Source organism: Neophocaena asiaeorientalis, unplaced genomic scaffold, assembly GCF_003031525.2.
Source record: "Neophocaena asiaeorientalis asiaeorientalis breed wild unplaced genomic scaffold, Neophocaena_asiaeorientalis_V1.1 scaffold176, whole genome shotgun sequence".
NCBI lineage: Eukaryota > Metazoa > Chordata > Mammalia > Artiodactyla > Phocoenidae > Neophocaena > Neophocaena asiaeorientalis.
Window position 1 is genome coordinate 1,227,306 of NW_020175788.1, and position 14,758 is coordinate 1,242,063.

Sequence of the window (14,758 nt, forward strand, 5' to 3'; positions counted from 1 at the left end):
GCACAGCACCAGATGTGAACCTCTGAACTGAAAATTCTCATTCCCTCCTGTGGTCTGATACCACATCTCTCTCTCCCAATAGACCTCAAGTCCTTTGAGGACAGCCTCCTGTTTGTTACTCATCAAGATATTCCCACAATGCATAGCAAACGCTTTGTACGTAGGAACTGGTTAAACACCTACTTGAGTATAAGGAAAAAAGTCAATGAGGAAAGGAAATAGAACAAGACATGCTGATGGAAAAAGCAGAGTGCAAAAATCAGGTGGACAGCCACACTGAAAAGCATGATGGATTTAAAGAATGTAGAATGTAAAACAGGCCAGAGGCAAAAAATCGCTTTCCCAACTCAACAGACATAAACCAGTCTTTCTTAGGAAACTTAACCCTCTTACTAAGCTCTGATTCCTGGCTCCTTCGTTTAGAAAACACTTTGTGGAAGCAACCTGGTTCAAAGCTACGCAGGAAGAGTGAACTGACTTCTGTTCTTCTTGATGTTATAACTCCAGTAACTCGTTAGAAATCTGCTGCCTGAGATTTGCTTTTGGAAACAGCCTTTAAGGAGCAAAGGATCAAGCTTCCCCTTCTCAGGGAGGCCGTTCCTGGTAGCCTGAATTAAAATCACATCTTCCTTCCTTCCACTCCAACACCCTAGAGGTCCCTTCCTTGATGCCCCTTTCTCCTTAGCATTTAACATACTTTATTTCCTTATTAATTTTATTTATTGTCTGTCTCTCCCCCCATCAAAATATAAGCTCTGTATGAGCAGGGACTTTATGTTTCCAGCATCCAGAACAGTGCCTACAAATGCTCAGTAAGTATTTGTTAAATTAATGTGATCTAGACCCTCATGCATACACGCACACACATACTCACACAGAGATGTATCATATAGTTCTGGAGGCAGGATGCCTTAGCAAAACTGAACTGTGTAAGAATAGGCACCAAGGAACCTCCAAGCCTATTAAAATGCACGTTCCCGTGCACACATTTCAGAGGAAAAGCTAAATTAAGTTCCCTCAAATCCATCAGGGTTCATGGTCCCAAATGGTTCAGAGACTCTGGTCCATCTGGTCCAGAACCACAGGCCTTAGAATCAAAGCCCAGAGCAGTTAGCCAACTTGCCCAAGACCGTGCAGCTCAGAGCGAGCAGACCTAGAAACAGAACCCAACACGTGTAAAATTCCAGGAAACTTTGTCTAAACCATGCATCTCACGTACACAGATGGTATTCTCCCCATCACGCCAACATAGTCCCCCTGTAGGGCCAAAGGTTGGTCACTTAACACTGAATCTGCTATGTGCTTCTCTGCCTTCTTGTCTATTTGTTATTTATTTCCTCAACAGTTGCGCCATGAAGAAAAGCCCCAAGGAAGATAAAAATGAAATTTTCATTAGGATAAGTACTTCACAGCACAGTGTGTTATAGTCTCAAACGTAATATTCTAAAACCTTTTCCAATGTTAAGAGAAATAAATTTAATTATAAACAGCTTCTACATTAAGAATATTCTACTACTTCATGACCTGTAGGTGAGTCCTGTGCCTGGGGAGGTGCCGACCCAAGTTCTAAGAGGCAGCAGTACACGGCCAGTAAGAGAAGGAAGAAGGAAGGATAAATGTGAAACAGAATGACTCAAGTATTTTTTTTGTGGCCTCTCCTGTTGCGGAGCACAGGCTCCGGACGCACAGGCTCAGTGGCCATGGCTCACGGGCCCAGCTGCTCAGCGGCATGTGGGATCCTCCCGGACCGGGGCACGAACCCGCGTCCCCTGCATCGGCTGGTGGACTCTCAACCACTGCGCCACCAGGGAAGGCCGACTTAAGTATTTTATCTTAGGTACAAAGGGTAAGAAAAAATAAAATGAAAAGTGACTTAAAAACCAGAGAAAATACCTCCTCACCCCCAACCTCCAATGACATGTATTTAGAGAGAAGATTCTTCTTTGTGAAAACCAAACTACTGTCCCTGGAAGTCTGTTTAATGAGATGAAGATATCTGGGCTGAAACTGATGGTAATTAGGATGTCACATTCTAACATTATGTATTGCAATTATTTAAAGGTAGAAAAATGTGAGAGTCGACCACTGACAGACTGCACCTTGGCTTGGTTTATTTTATAAACACCAGGTGAAGATGACACCACGACCTATTAGAATGAGAAGAGGATGACACATACCCAGATAAATGGGCAGCTGGCATTACCGAATCACCTGCTTGGAACAAAGAGGAATTCCGGCTGGGGTTCAACAAGGTATCACTCCTTAGTTTTGGAAAAATGTGCCAACTACCAGAACACACAATAAGAACCCTAAAAGCCATTTCAAATAAAAAGGTTATAAATGAATGGTGTATGAACAGCAAGAGCATGTGCTTCAACCCGAGATGATCATTCAAAGCATAAGTCATTATTTGTTCTACGCAGCTATCCTTTAAATAAATTGCTTTAACAGTTACAAAATAATTTATATTCACTAAAGAAAAAAATCTTTAGCAGAGAACAAAAGGACGTTTCATTATAACCATTTCCCATATTCTGTAATACATGATCACCACTGTATTTCTCAAATTTTACCAAATCTTGAATAAAATCATAAATAAAAAAGCATGACTCAAATAACTTCATACTATTAATCACCACATTAACAACCCCATCTCCTTCAGAAAAAGAAATTAAAATGGAATTGACTTTTGAACCCCAGGAAATGCACGGAAGGCTGTTAAGTAAAACACATGTTGGCTAAGAATCTTAGTTTGTTGGTTTCTCGCGCCATTAACAGGACATAAATGGTATGTGTGTGTGTATGTATGCATATACATATATATATTTTTAAGGTAGAAACACATACTTTGTACGTTATAATAGGTAACTTCGTTGAGATTTCTTTGATGTGGAAGGGAAATTATAATCTTAAAAGACTATAAGGCCATAATAAAAATGTCTTTGCGTGAAACGGTACTTTCATTTAAAATCTACGAATCTTAGACGTATGACTTTTCCTTTAGTCAGTGAAAGCAGATGAGGGAAAGGAAGCGAGGTGCTAATCCCCTGGAGATGGGAACTTGCTTTTCACCATTTCCAAGTATTTGCAAAATAGATCATATGAAATATGATCAGTGCAGCAGGAGAAGCAAGTTACTATTACAAAGATTACAAACTCATCAGCGGTTTCTTCTCACGAGCACAGGGACAAATGGCAGTTTCCATGTCACTGTGGTTAGCAAGAGAAGGTGCCATCTATTCAGTGGCTGAGTTCACTGCTGTGAACTCACAGTTGAGCATCTGAATCTTCCTCCAAGTCTCTGCAGGACACGAGCGTCTGCATCCTGTACTATCGGAGGACAAGCGAAGTTCACCCCACCCACTGCAAGAGGAGGCATCGGATCACACTCACTCGGATATCAGTGATAAAAAGGGAGCTTGAGACAGCACTGTACGGGAGAGGAGGCCCTCCTCCTTGGGTTTACTTGCGTCACCACAGATCCCGACACGAGCCTATTTCCTCTGGTTGGCTTGGAGTAGAAAGACTTACTGGATCCACTACGGAGATGGAGGTGAAAAGCAAGGGAGGGACCTCACCTTGGTCACTGATGCAGGACAGATGTGAAAGGGCTCCCTCACGTTCACTGTTTCTAGCTTCATCCCAACTGTGAAAAAATGGCTTCTCAAATCTGCATGGTCCTACGGGGAAAAGGACGAAAATATTAAACGCAATGGTATTGTAAGCTAATTCAGTAACTGTCTGGATGCTTTCCTTGATCGTTTTAGTGGGCGACTGAAATCGGATTGAAATCATTAACCCTCCCCCATTTCAGATTTCTAATTATGGCAAGATATCACGGATTTAATTATTTTCTGCAGGCTAAATTGCTTTTCCAAGGGAGAAACAAGCCTTGGTGGCCAGGCTTAAACGTATACTAAGCAAAAAAAAATTCACACCGCACAGCTTTGATCTTCCTAGGGGCCATCAGGAAAGCTCGGCAGAGTAATAGAAGCAATCAGTCATCTAAAACACGGCAGGGGCCTCCTCAGAAAACATGGCCTCTTGCTACTGGAGTTACTTCGCAGGCTTCGGGGAGGATCTTTTGGGGGATACAGCTTGTCTTCTGTGTTGAAGAGCACTGAAGTTATCAGTTACTGGTACTGATACTGGTCCTTGGACATGTGGGTATAGAAGACTCCAAAACAGCCCTGTACCCAATCAGAACCCGTCTCCCGCTCTATAAAGATGAGCTACACCCCCTGTTTAATAGGTGCCTGGCAGTTTTATAGACAATTCACAGCAACCTTATGTGTGTGAGTGGAGCTTTCCTGCCTTCTCAAGAAAACAAATTTCAATAACCACTTCAGCTACACAGCAACAGATGAGGCTGGCGGGACTCTGGACACCAGGATTTATCTTGCAGAGATGAAGGTCACCTCATAACTCACAGTCTGTATAAACAGTAGTGGATAAATAAATGTCTCTGCAGCCTGTCCCTGAGGAAATAATAGCTGCAAGTAAATCCTCCTGTTTCTAAATCCATCAATTGGGTGAGAAGTACAAAAATATCTGGGGATCTATGACTTTCTTTTATCTGCCAATGTAAAGTGGATTTTTAAAAAAATTTTATTGAAATATAGTTGATTTACGATGTTAAGTTTCAGGTGTACAGCAAAGTGATTCAGTTATACATGCATACATATATTCTTTTTCAGGTTTTTTTTCCATTATAGGTTATTACAAGATATTGAGTAGAGCTCCCTGTGCTACATAGTAGGTCCTTGTTGGTTATCTATTTTACATACAGTTGTGTGTATATTTTAATCCCAAACTCTTAATTTATCCACCCCCCACTCTGGTAACCCTAAGTTTGTTTTCTATGTCTGTGACTCTATTTCTCTTTCATAAATATGGTGAGTGTGAGTGTGTGTATATAATACTCAGCCATAAAAAAAATGAAATAATGTCATTTGCAGCAACATGGATGGACTCAGACATGATCATACTAAGTGAAGTAAGTCAGACAAAGACAAATATCATACGATATTGCCTCTATGTGGAACCTAAAGTGGATTTTTCATTAATTCAAGGATGCCATTCTAAATACACCCAACTCTGAGGACCGTGCAGAACCCACAGGGCTGTGCCTGCTGCTCCCACAAAAGCTGATCAGAACAGGACAGTGTATGACACCAGATCCACTTATTAAACTCACCACCACCGCTTTGCTTTACCAAAGCAGGTACAGAATGTAAATGCCTACAGAACCACATGTCATTTCTCACGTGGCCACAGCTGCCTGCAAGTCTCTGTACCCAGTGGGTGAGCAATAAATGCTGGGTCTGGCTGGAGCACAGGGTACCTCGTGCAGGGAGGGGGTTGATCAGAACGAGGAAGGTGATGTGCTCCGTGGGCAAGGACTTACATGACAAAAACTCATTGAACTTAACAATCATCACTTGATTAAAAAATATTCTTAGGTACAGGAGATGATTTCCTTTTTTTATTACTGAAAATAAAGCATTTACTTTTAAAGGTGGCTTGGAAAAGGAATCAAAAGAAACAGCATAGAGATTTAATGCAAATCAACACACATCACCCCAAACACCAAGGCAGAGCCAGAAACCACAGGTGTTAATACAAAAGTAGGAAACCCAAAATGACTGAAAGAAAAGATTAAAAGTTAATGCTCTCAGCAAACATCAACACACCCCAGTATCTTTCAGTAAGAACTGAATCACATAAGTGGATTTTGCAGATAAATATTTTTTCCATTTTAGGCACAAAAGCCTTTAACCTTCTGAAAAGAGGAATTATTCTAAAATTAAGACATACTATAAAACGTTGCCTGAATGTACTCAACAAGTTTATCAAGCAGTCGTTATGATACTATTTGGTATTACATAAATGTTCTCAGGCACCGATGACATGTGTAGCTATGATAAACGGGCAAGATGAATGTACTAGTTTCACGGAAGTTCTTCCATTTCCCTCTGCTAGCAATGTCCTTCCTTGCTGCAGTGTCTCTCCCACTACTCACAGCTACAAGGCTAAACGTTCTTGAGATGCGGTTCACCAATAACAGGAAACCCGCGCCTGTTCCCTGGCTGCCTCTAACACTAGGGCTCTGCTTGCAATTTTGATCTCTCACCTGCTCTCCCGTTTGCTTCTCCCTTTGCTTCTGCCATAGGGCTGTCCTGACAGCATTCTGGGCTTCTGGTCTACCCACCGTCCAAATCCCCTCTTGATTTCAGGCTGTGTGCCCACTCTTTGACCCACACACTTTTGTCCCTCCCTCTGCACTCTGAGTAGAGCCAGATTTCTAAGTAGGGTTGACCCATAACCCCCAGGCACTTTCTATATCCCAGGCTCTCAGTGTGACCTTGACCACTGACTTGAAGTTTTTAGCCAAGTCTACAGCCACCTCATATCTCTGCCAGAAGGTTGCTCAATCACAGCTCCCAATGCTGGGCTGGAAACCCTAAAGCCCCCAGGAACCCTACACTAATGATTGTGCTTTACCTGCTGCCTTGCTTGATTCACAGTTGTCTAGTGGGACCTGCCTTTCCTTAGAAATAAAGCATACAAGCTCAGGACAGCAATCTGGTCCTCAGATAACTTTCTCTTTTCAAGGCTGTGGACTCTGTTATAAATGCTTATCATTAATGATTCCAGGGCACCCTGCATCAAACAGTACCTCTAGGTTAAGAGGGGATCACTTTGTGCAGATACCACACATTTTCTTACTATTTTATAGATGTCCCTGCGCTCCCTTGTCAACCTCTGAGAATCTCTCCCTCTGCTCATACATAAGAAATACCACCCACCTCAAAATCATCCATGGCCACATGTGGGGTGAAAATAAAATGTTAATGACATATTTTTAAACAATTAAAATATTGTTGACAATGTTCTGTCCTGATGACATTAAAACATTAAACAGTTTAAAAATAATGCTTAGTGAACGAAGTTTTAGAAACAAGTTTTCCCTTGTGAATCATGGCTCAGATTTCCTACACCTTAAATTACTTCTACTAAGTTTCAGTTGTAAGCACACAAATTTCTTACTTGTGGAAATGCATCTGTTTTTGTTCCAAACTATGTGAAAACTCTTAAACTCTCTTGTTTAATATACTGAAAAAGAAGCCGGACATTTTGAGAGGTAGCTGCATACACACATTGGTTTTTTATATTTTGGTCTCAAATATCCATATCTATCTGTTATACCTTATTAAACCTCTCCAAATTTCAGAAAGGAACTTGAAAACTATACAATACATCCCTTTATCCCCAGCCCTAACTTCCACTTTCTTAAGGTCACTTTTTCATCAGCATTTAAAAGGAAAAAAAAAAGAAAACTGGTAATAATGTGTACAAGTCCCACCAGTTTCAAAAGCAAGTCAACAAAATGAAAAATTTTTAAATCCAAGAGCAAAGACCCATAATGATTATGAGTTTGATTATGACTATAAATCTGCTACTCCAATATTTATGTTATTCATGAATGGTAATGCCAGAAACTTTGAACTCGAGACGAAGGGCAGTATTTTCTAAAAGGGCTTGCCCATTAGATTTCTGGTCACTGGAAATCTTTAAAACACATGACTGTTAGCCATGTAGTACATGCAATATTTTCCAGTCAATGCCAAACCCTCTCATTTACATTATGCAGTTCATCCAAGAAAGATGCCAAGAAATAATTATTGAATTAAGCTGGAGAAACATCAAAAACTAGATTTCTTGACATCCATTCTGATTCTATATTCTATCATTCATTCATTCGTTCGTTCGTTCGGCATTCATTAGAAACCACTGGGGTTCCACACACCATGCCACTAGGTGATGCACAGAATACACACAAAAACTGCATTTGTCAAAAGGGAGAAGGAAAAGACATGAAGAACAGCTATGGAAGATCCAGGTTTAGAAAAAATTTCAGAACAAACACTATTTTTACTTGTAGCTTTAAAAAATTATAACCACCAAGATGATGGCAGTCCAGGGATTTAAAGGAGTGAAACTTAATTTTGAATATAAAAAGCATGACACTTAGAATGACAAAGAAAAGATTCTGAGAAGGTGGAAGTATAAATTTAGTTAGGGAGACTGGGTCTTAAGATACTGGATTGAGGCTTTTAAGTCTGATTTCAGAGGCAAAAGGAGTCGTTCAGCACTCCGAACAAACAGAGATTTTTATGATAAAAAATTCAACACCAGTTAATTTCTAGATAAGCCAATACACAGACCATCTGAGCTCTTTGTGTGTATAAATGTACATCCATATTAGTATATAAGAAAGGGTACATAGTATATAAGATATTCTCATTGAAAAACAAATTTATCGCTACTAGACCATTTACTTCAGGCTGTTAATGCAGTCAGAGTACATGCATTCATTTACAAACACCAGCTAATCATTCTCAATTCTAAGTGGGGAGAGGGAGACAGAGACAGAGACAGAGAGACAGAGAGAGAGTTCCCGGTTCCTGAAATGATTCACAAAACCGATTATCTACTGAGAGATAATGGGAAATTCACTGTGGGTTGAAAGATACATTCTGGCCTTTGCAAAGCTCTAGAGAATCCTTCACACCTCTAAATTATTGGATCAAGAATGATGTTATCCCTGAGATCAGGAGTAAGCAGTAAATCCTCAGGACATTTACAAATGTGCCTGTCACATTCATGAAATACTGTTTATTCAAACGAACTGGAGTCCAGTTAAACTGTTTACAGAAAAACTCCTTAAGACAGGCTGGCAATGTCACTCCCATCTACATTCATGGCTACACATTTTATTTTTGCCCTGAAGTAGTTTTAAATTGATCAGAAGTAAAAATACCATTCATTTTATTGGAGGACTGTCTTACTAGCCTACCTTAACAACTGCTCTTCAGGGAACCTTATTTTCAGTTGAATGACAATGTAAAAGAGATTATATACACATCAACTTCCGTAATCCACACGAATTTCATCAGCTTTCTTCTCTCCTGACCCCACGGAGCTTTCACTCACTCCTACTAAGATACACTGACTGCACTGAGAGTAGCTTGGCTTGGTTTATAATATTCAAGCCGGTAGAAAGAGGAACAGCAATGAACACACTGTAAATACTTGTGAGCACTTTCCTTGTATTATTATTTTCCCCTCACAACAGACTATGGGGTAGGATCCATCTTAGAGAGGAAACTAAGGCGCAGAGAAGTTAAGTTACCTAAGCAAGAACACACAGCTAACAAGAGGAGCCAGGACTCAAATCCATGTGGTCTGACACTAAGTACATGATCTAGCCATCAGATTACCTAGTTGTGTGTGATTAGTTATCAGGTTATGGCACAGACTGGGAAGCAAAGACCAAAATGGATCTTTGCGTTTTTTATTGCTAATGGTAAACAAACAAACAAACAAAACCCTTATAACCTATAAGCTCCTGAGATGTTCTCAAAGACAGATATTGCCAAGTTCAAAAGTGATAGCTATTAATACCGACCACTTATTGAAAACCTCCAATTTCTGCTGTCAATTCACAGCACTTTTCAATGGTTTATGAAAAAGCCGTCAGAGAGAAAATTTTGACACTAAAATTACCTCCCAATGTTTATATATAAAGTCAATCAGTCTTTATCAACAATGAACCATTATATTTTTTACTAACTGCTTTCGTGTTCTTTAAGCCACAAAGATTTACAAAATGTGTCCAGTAAATGCCTACGATGCTCTACAAGTTATCCATCATCGATACCTATCTCTCATAACATTATCAATGTTAACCCAGACGGGTTTACCTGATAAATGTGGTTCATCTAGCAAACATCCCCAGCTGCAAAGTCCCCATGAGTCTCAACCTGCCAGTGGTATTTTTCAATACTCTATGTTAAGCACTAACCTGTGAACCAAATGAAGAAAAAAAAGAGGAGGATGTGGTTCCCGACATCGAGAAGCTTGAAATTTAGTTAGAAAATGACAGAGATGTGATAAATACAAGTACAACGCTGGCAAAAGAAGTCTGGACAAAACACAATATATCTGGTTGTTCTGCCTTTACAGTTTGGCTGGTGTCCCACTTTATTTCAACTGTGAGACAGAGGACATCAGACAACCTCAGAGCATCCCCAGGTACTCACTGGTCCCCTAAGTGCCTCTGAAGGGACTACCAGCCCTGGGAAGAAAGCACAACCTAACTCTGGAAGAATCAAGCATCGCTATTTAAGAAACACGACTGTACAGAGCTGCCTTAATATTGGTCATTGGCAGAATGACGAAGGTTCTCTACAAAACTGAGGTTCTCTACGAAACAGATAAGTGACAGAGTATTAATCTATGGAAGGAGGAGAAGGTATTACTAATTGAGAGACAGAAGACAAGGAAAAAGAAAGAACATTCGATCATCTTAGGTTCAACTCATCTCTCAAATGCCTCCTGGATCTTAACTCACTGCCCTCCGTCTACTTTAGAGGTTAGAAGCATTGCCAATTACGCTGTTACAATTTAGTATGTGCTGATCGCAGACTCCCAAGACAGCTGATGCTTCTTGCCAGCCCTGCTTCATTGGATAAATACACCCCACACGATATAAAAATATGAAGAATGTGGCACAGGGGAGAGGGAGTTCAAACTAATTAACACAACACAATTAAAATGCATTTGGTGAGGATTTTCATGTAAGAAAAGCAGTGCCTCATTTCCTGTGTAGAAACCTAATTCTTACAGCCTGAGTTCCACAATCAAATGCTCCAGGAATTTCCCTAATAGTAGGTCATCTGATCCTCAATCTTTAATCCTCCGGTTCTTTCTTTTTTGCTTATGTTGATATGAAAAAAAATGGACAAAAAAACCTGATAATGCAATTCAACACCCCTCCACATTTTTTTTAAGTACTAAAATCTCTCAGTGAATCCTACACAAAAACACTGCACCGTATAATTTTTTCAGTTCCAACATGCCAGTGTTTGGTCCGCAGGGACCTCAAACATTGCATAGGCATCTTTTCAAAGGCTTCAAATAATTTGCATAATTTCCAAGAACAGGCTTCAGGAAAGTCAGAGGAAGGTTTTACTTAGTACTACATTCAAATCAATATATAATGACCTAGGCTTTAATTCCTTTATTCATATCAGCATGCTACGTTAGGCTAAAAAAAAAAAATCCAACGCAGTTCATCATACTGTTCCTCTTTTCGTTTTACGAAAGACCTAGTGCTCACATGTTCGTTAGATAATTACCCTCATTATATTAGTTTCATCTAAAAATGTACATTAGGATGCCAGCATTTATTAAATCAATAGCATTACTATATTTCAATTCCATTGCACTGAATTAAACTCAGCCAATGAAATATTTATAACAAAAAGGTAATAAAACATCTATAAGCTGAACACTAATAAGCATTTCCATTTTTTTACTTACAGCTGTAAACAGCAATTTTATCAACTAGTCCTGCATTCAATCAAGTTAAAAAATAGTCATGAGAAAATGAAGTACTATATACTTCAACCTGAACCACAAGAATTCATAACAGGCGATTATAGCAGGATTATTTCCACAGTAAGTCCAAAAACTGGTACACTGGTTGTTTTAAAACAACGGGGGCAGGGCTTCCCTGGTGGCGCAGTGGTTGAGAGTCCGCCTGCCGATGCAGGGGACACGGGTTCGTGCCCCGGTCCGGGAAGATCCCACATGCCGCGGAGCGGCTGGGCCCGTGAGCCGTGGCTGCTGAGCCTGCGCGTCCGGAGCCTGTGCTCCGCAACGGGAGAGGCCACAGCAGTGAGAGGCCCGCGTACTGCAAAAAAAAAAAAAGAAAAGAAAAAAAACAGGGGCAATGAGGATGCCTTTCATTAATACTTATGCACCATAAAAGCATTGTAAGTGGCAAGAAATTCAACCTTACTTACAGCACCACTATGAGAAAAAAACAGAGCCTATGCTGTGGGTACAGGTAAACAGTGATTACACTGTCTGTTCTTAAGCTTAGTTACTTCTCTCCTAATGAGCTAGGGTATCTCCACACGTGTCCAGCCTGAGGGCTGTGGGCTAAAGAAAACCACAGTCGGGGCTCTGGGGGTTAGCTTTTCCCCAGCCTCACACACCACTGCCAGATGCCGTTGACAGAATTATTGCTGGGTGTCCCCTTCTACTGAGAGCCCTCAATGCAACTGAACTGTTGTCATGGAAACAAGGCCAATGGCCCTGAACTGTCTCCCCGCATGTGGAATCCAGCTTTCAGAGGGAGAATGAAGAGTCAGTGATGGGCAAGGTTGACTCTGTGTCCTGCCCTTTCTGGACACAGCAGGAGCTACTGAAACACAGGGGCTTACATCCATCTGCGTTCTTTCTGCCACAGGTGGAGAAGATTCCCAATGGGAAAGTGCCAACTGCCAGCCAGCCTGGCACAGATCTAAGAACAGTGAAAATCTCAGGCATCGTCCTCAAATCCCGGCTGCCCTTGCCTTCCATGGGTCAACCTACCTCCTGGTAAGAAAAGCACCCAGTCTCTAGCCAGGGTTTATCCACCTGGGCACTGCTGGCATCCTGGGGCAACTGATGCCTTGTTAGTAGGGGCTGTCCTGTGCACATAGCATGTTCTGTCCATCTCCAGCTTCTACCCACAGATGCCAGTAGCATCTCTCCCAGCTCTGTGTCATCATCAAAATGCCCCCAGACACTGAGAGAACTGCCAGATCCTCCCCCGTTGAGAACCACTGATTTAGATACAGTTAAGCCTAAAGTCGGTTAAGATTTGAATTTGGGTCCTGCTTCCACCATAGGCTCTGTGTGAGGTAGGACAGATCAGCTTCTCTGATTTTCCTGAAGTTACAGGAAGACTAATAATACCTGCATGTCGGGTTATCGTGAGGATAACGAGATTAAGTGTGGGGAGTGGCTGGTACCATTTCTTCATCCTGTCTGGGCTCAACAACTGAAGCGATGGTCCACATCGCTGCAATGACTTTCCACTGGAGGATGATGTGGGCGTCCAGGTGAAGTCTTCACGGCTTTATTTGTGTTTTTATTCTGTACGCTACCCTGAAGGGTCTGAGCACGTTAATATACTGTATATTCCAAAGATATCCCAAAGGTGTGTAACTTACTACAGGAGAACGAGGAATTGTGACGCGTCGGCCACGCCCTGCTCACCACCCCCCTGGCTGACGGACCTGAAGTCTCCCAGGAGCCCTGGAAGCTCAGAAACAACCAAGGTCCAGCAAGTGGACTAACTTGTACAAAACCACATGGGAAATGATCAAATGTTCCACATTCCTTTGCAAAGGCGCGTTACGTGTGCCATGTATGCTTGTGCTTAATCTGAGCACAATCAAGATAATTAGGCAAAAAGTAATTCTGTTGGAATCTGGAAATCTCTCCACCGACTCCAAGCATGACATGTTCTTAAATACTGGGGGGGCCTTAAGTCAGGTTTCTACTGTTCTAAACTCATCCATTCCTTTTATTTAATGTTAAACACAGAACATTATCTATTCATGTAAAAGTTTATGTGATTTGTTGAAACAGACTCACAGACATAGACAACAAACTTACGGTTACCAAAGGGGAAAGGGGGCAGGGATAAATTAGGAGTTTGGGATTAACATATACACACTACTGTATATAAAACAGGTAAACAACAAGGACCTACTGTACAGCACAGGGAACCATATTCAATATCTTGTAATAACTTATAACGGAAAAGACTCTGAAAAAGAATATATATGGATAACTGAATCACTTTGCTGTACACCTGAAACACTGTAAATCAACCATACTTCAAAAAAATTTTTTAATAAAATAAAATAAAAAAATTTTAAAAAGGACACACACACAAATGAACACATGTAAAACTGGGGCCATCTGAGTAAGATCATGGATTGTATCAATGTCAATATCCTGGCTGCAAAACTGTGGTTTTTTTCCAAGATGTCACCATTGGGGAAAACTGGGTGAAGAGTAGGTATATGGGGTCTCTCTGTATTATGTCTTACAACTGCATGTGAATGTACAATTATCTCGATAAAAATTTCAGTTTAAAAAAAAAAGGTTATCTGATTTGTTTATGTGGGTTCTTCTGGTTATAAATGGAGCTGGAGAAGAAACAGGGGGCAGAGTTTCACCTTATCCTTGACTTTGTGCCATCGACACGGAAATTCATTGTACACTGGCTGCCCACGGAAGGAAAGAGAGAACTCGCAGGACGGAAGGATTCCCACACTTTCATTTACACCTGAAGCTCACACAAACCTCTGCACCAGGGGGCCTTTCTCAGGCAGGAGGGAATATGCGGAAGGTTCAGTAGCTGGGGCCCCATCATATGTGGTCCTCATTTTCCATTAGATTTTAAACCTCTGTAGACAGAATGAACTTAAACTTCTCTTTACATCCATCTGCCTACTTGAGATCCTGCAATTTACAACTGCCTATCCATGAAAGAAAAGATGGAGATTAAAAGTACGACCTAGGGGACCTCCCTGGCAGTCCAGTGGTTAGGACTTCGCCTTCCAATGCAGGGGGTGCATATTCAATCCCTGGTCGGGGAGCTAAGATCCCACATGCCTCATGGCCAGAATACCAAAGCATAAAACAGAAGTGATATTGTAACAAAAAATAAAGACCAAAAAAAATGGCCCACATCAAAAAAGAAAAAATCTTAAAGAAGAAAACAGTATGACCTAACCTACAAAAAAAAATAATCTGTCCGTGTTTTGAGGGGAAAAAAAACCCTGCCTCCATACAACTATACAATCATTTATTATCAAATCATCCACAGAAAAAAGAATTATGATCA

At 40.9% G+C, this 14,758-nt stretch overlaps 1 protein-coding gene across 1 annotated transcript in view; it reads right to left on the reverse strand.

The window, feature by feature from the left end:
• SFMBT2 (Scm like with four mbt domains 2) overlaps positions 1-14,758 on the reverse strand; it is a 205,718-nt gene that overhangs the window by 74,109 nt on the left and 116,851 nt on the right. Inside the window, exon 8 of the mRNA XM_024732290.1 lies at positions 3,579-3,680. Coding sequence (XP_024588058.1) covers positions 3,579-3,680 — 102 coding nt within the window. The remainder of the gene's footprint in view (positions 1-3,578; positions 3,681-14,758) is intronic.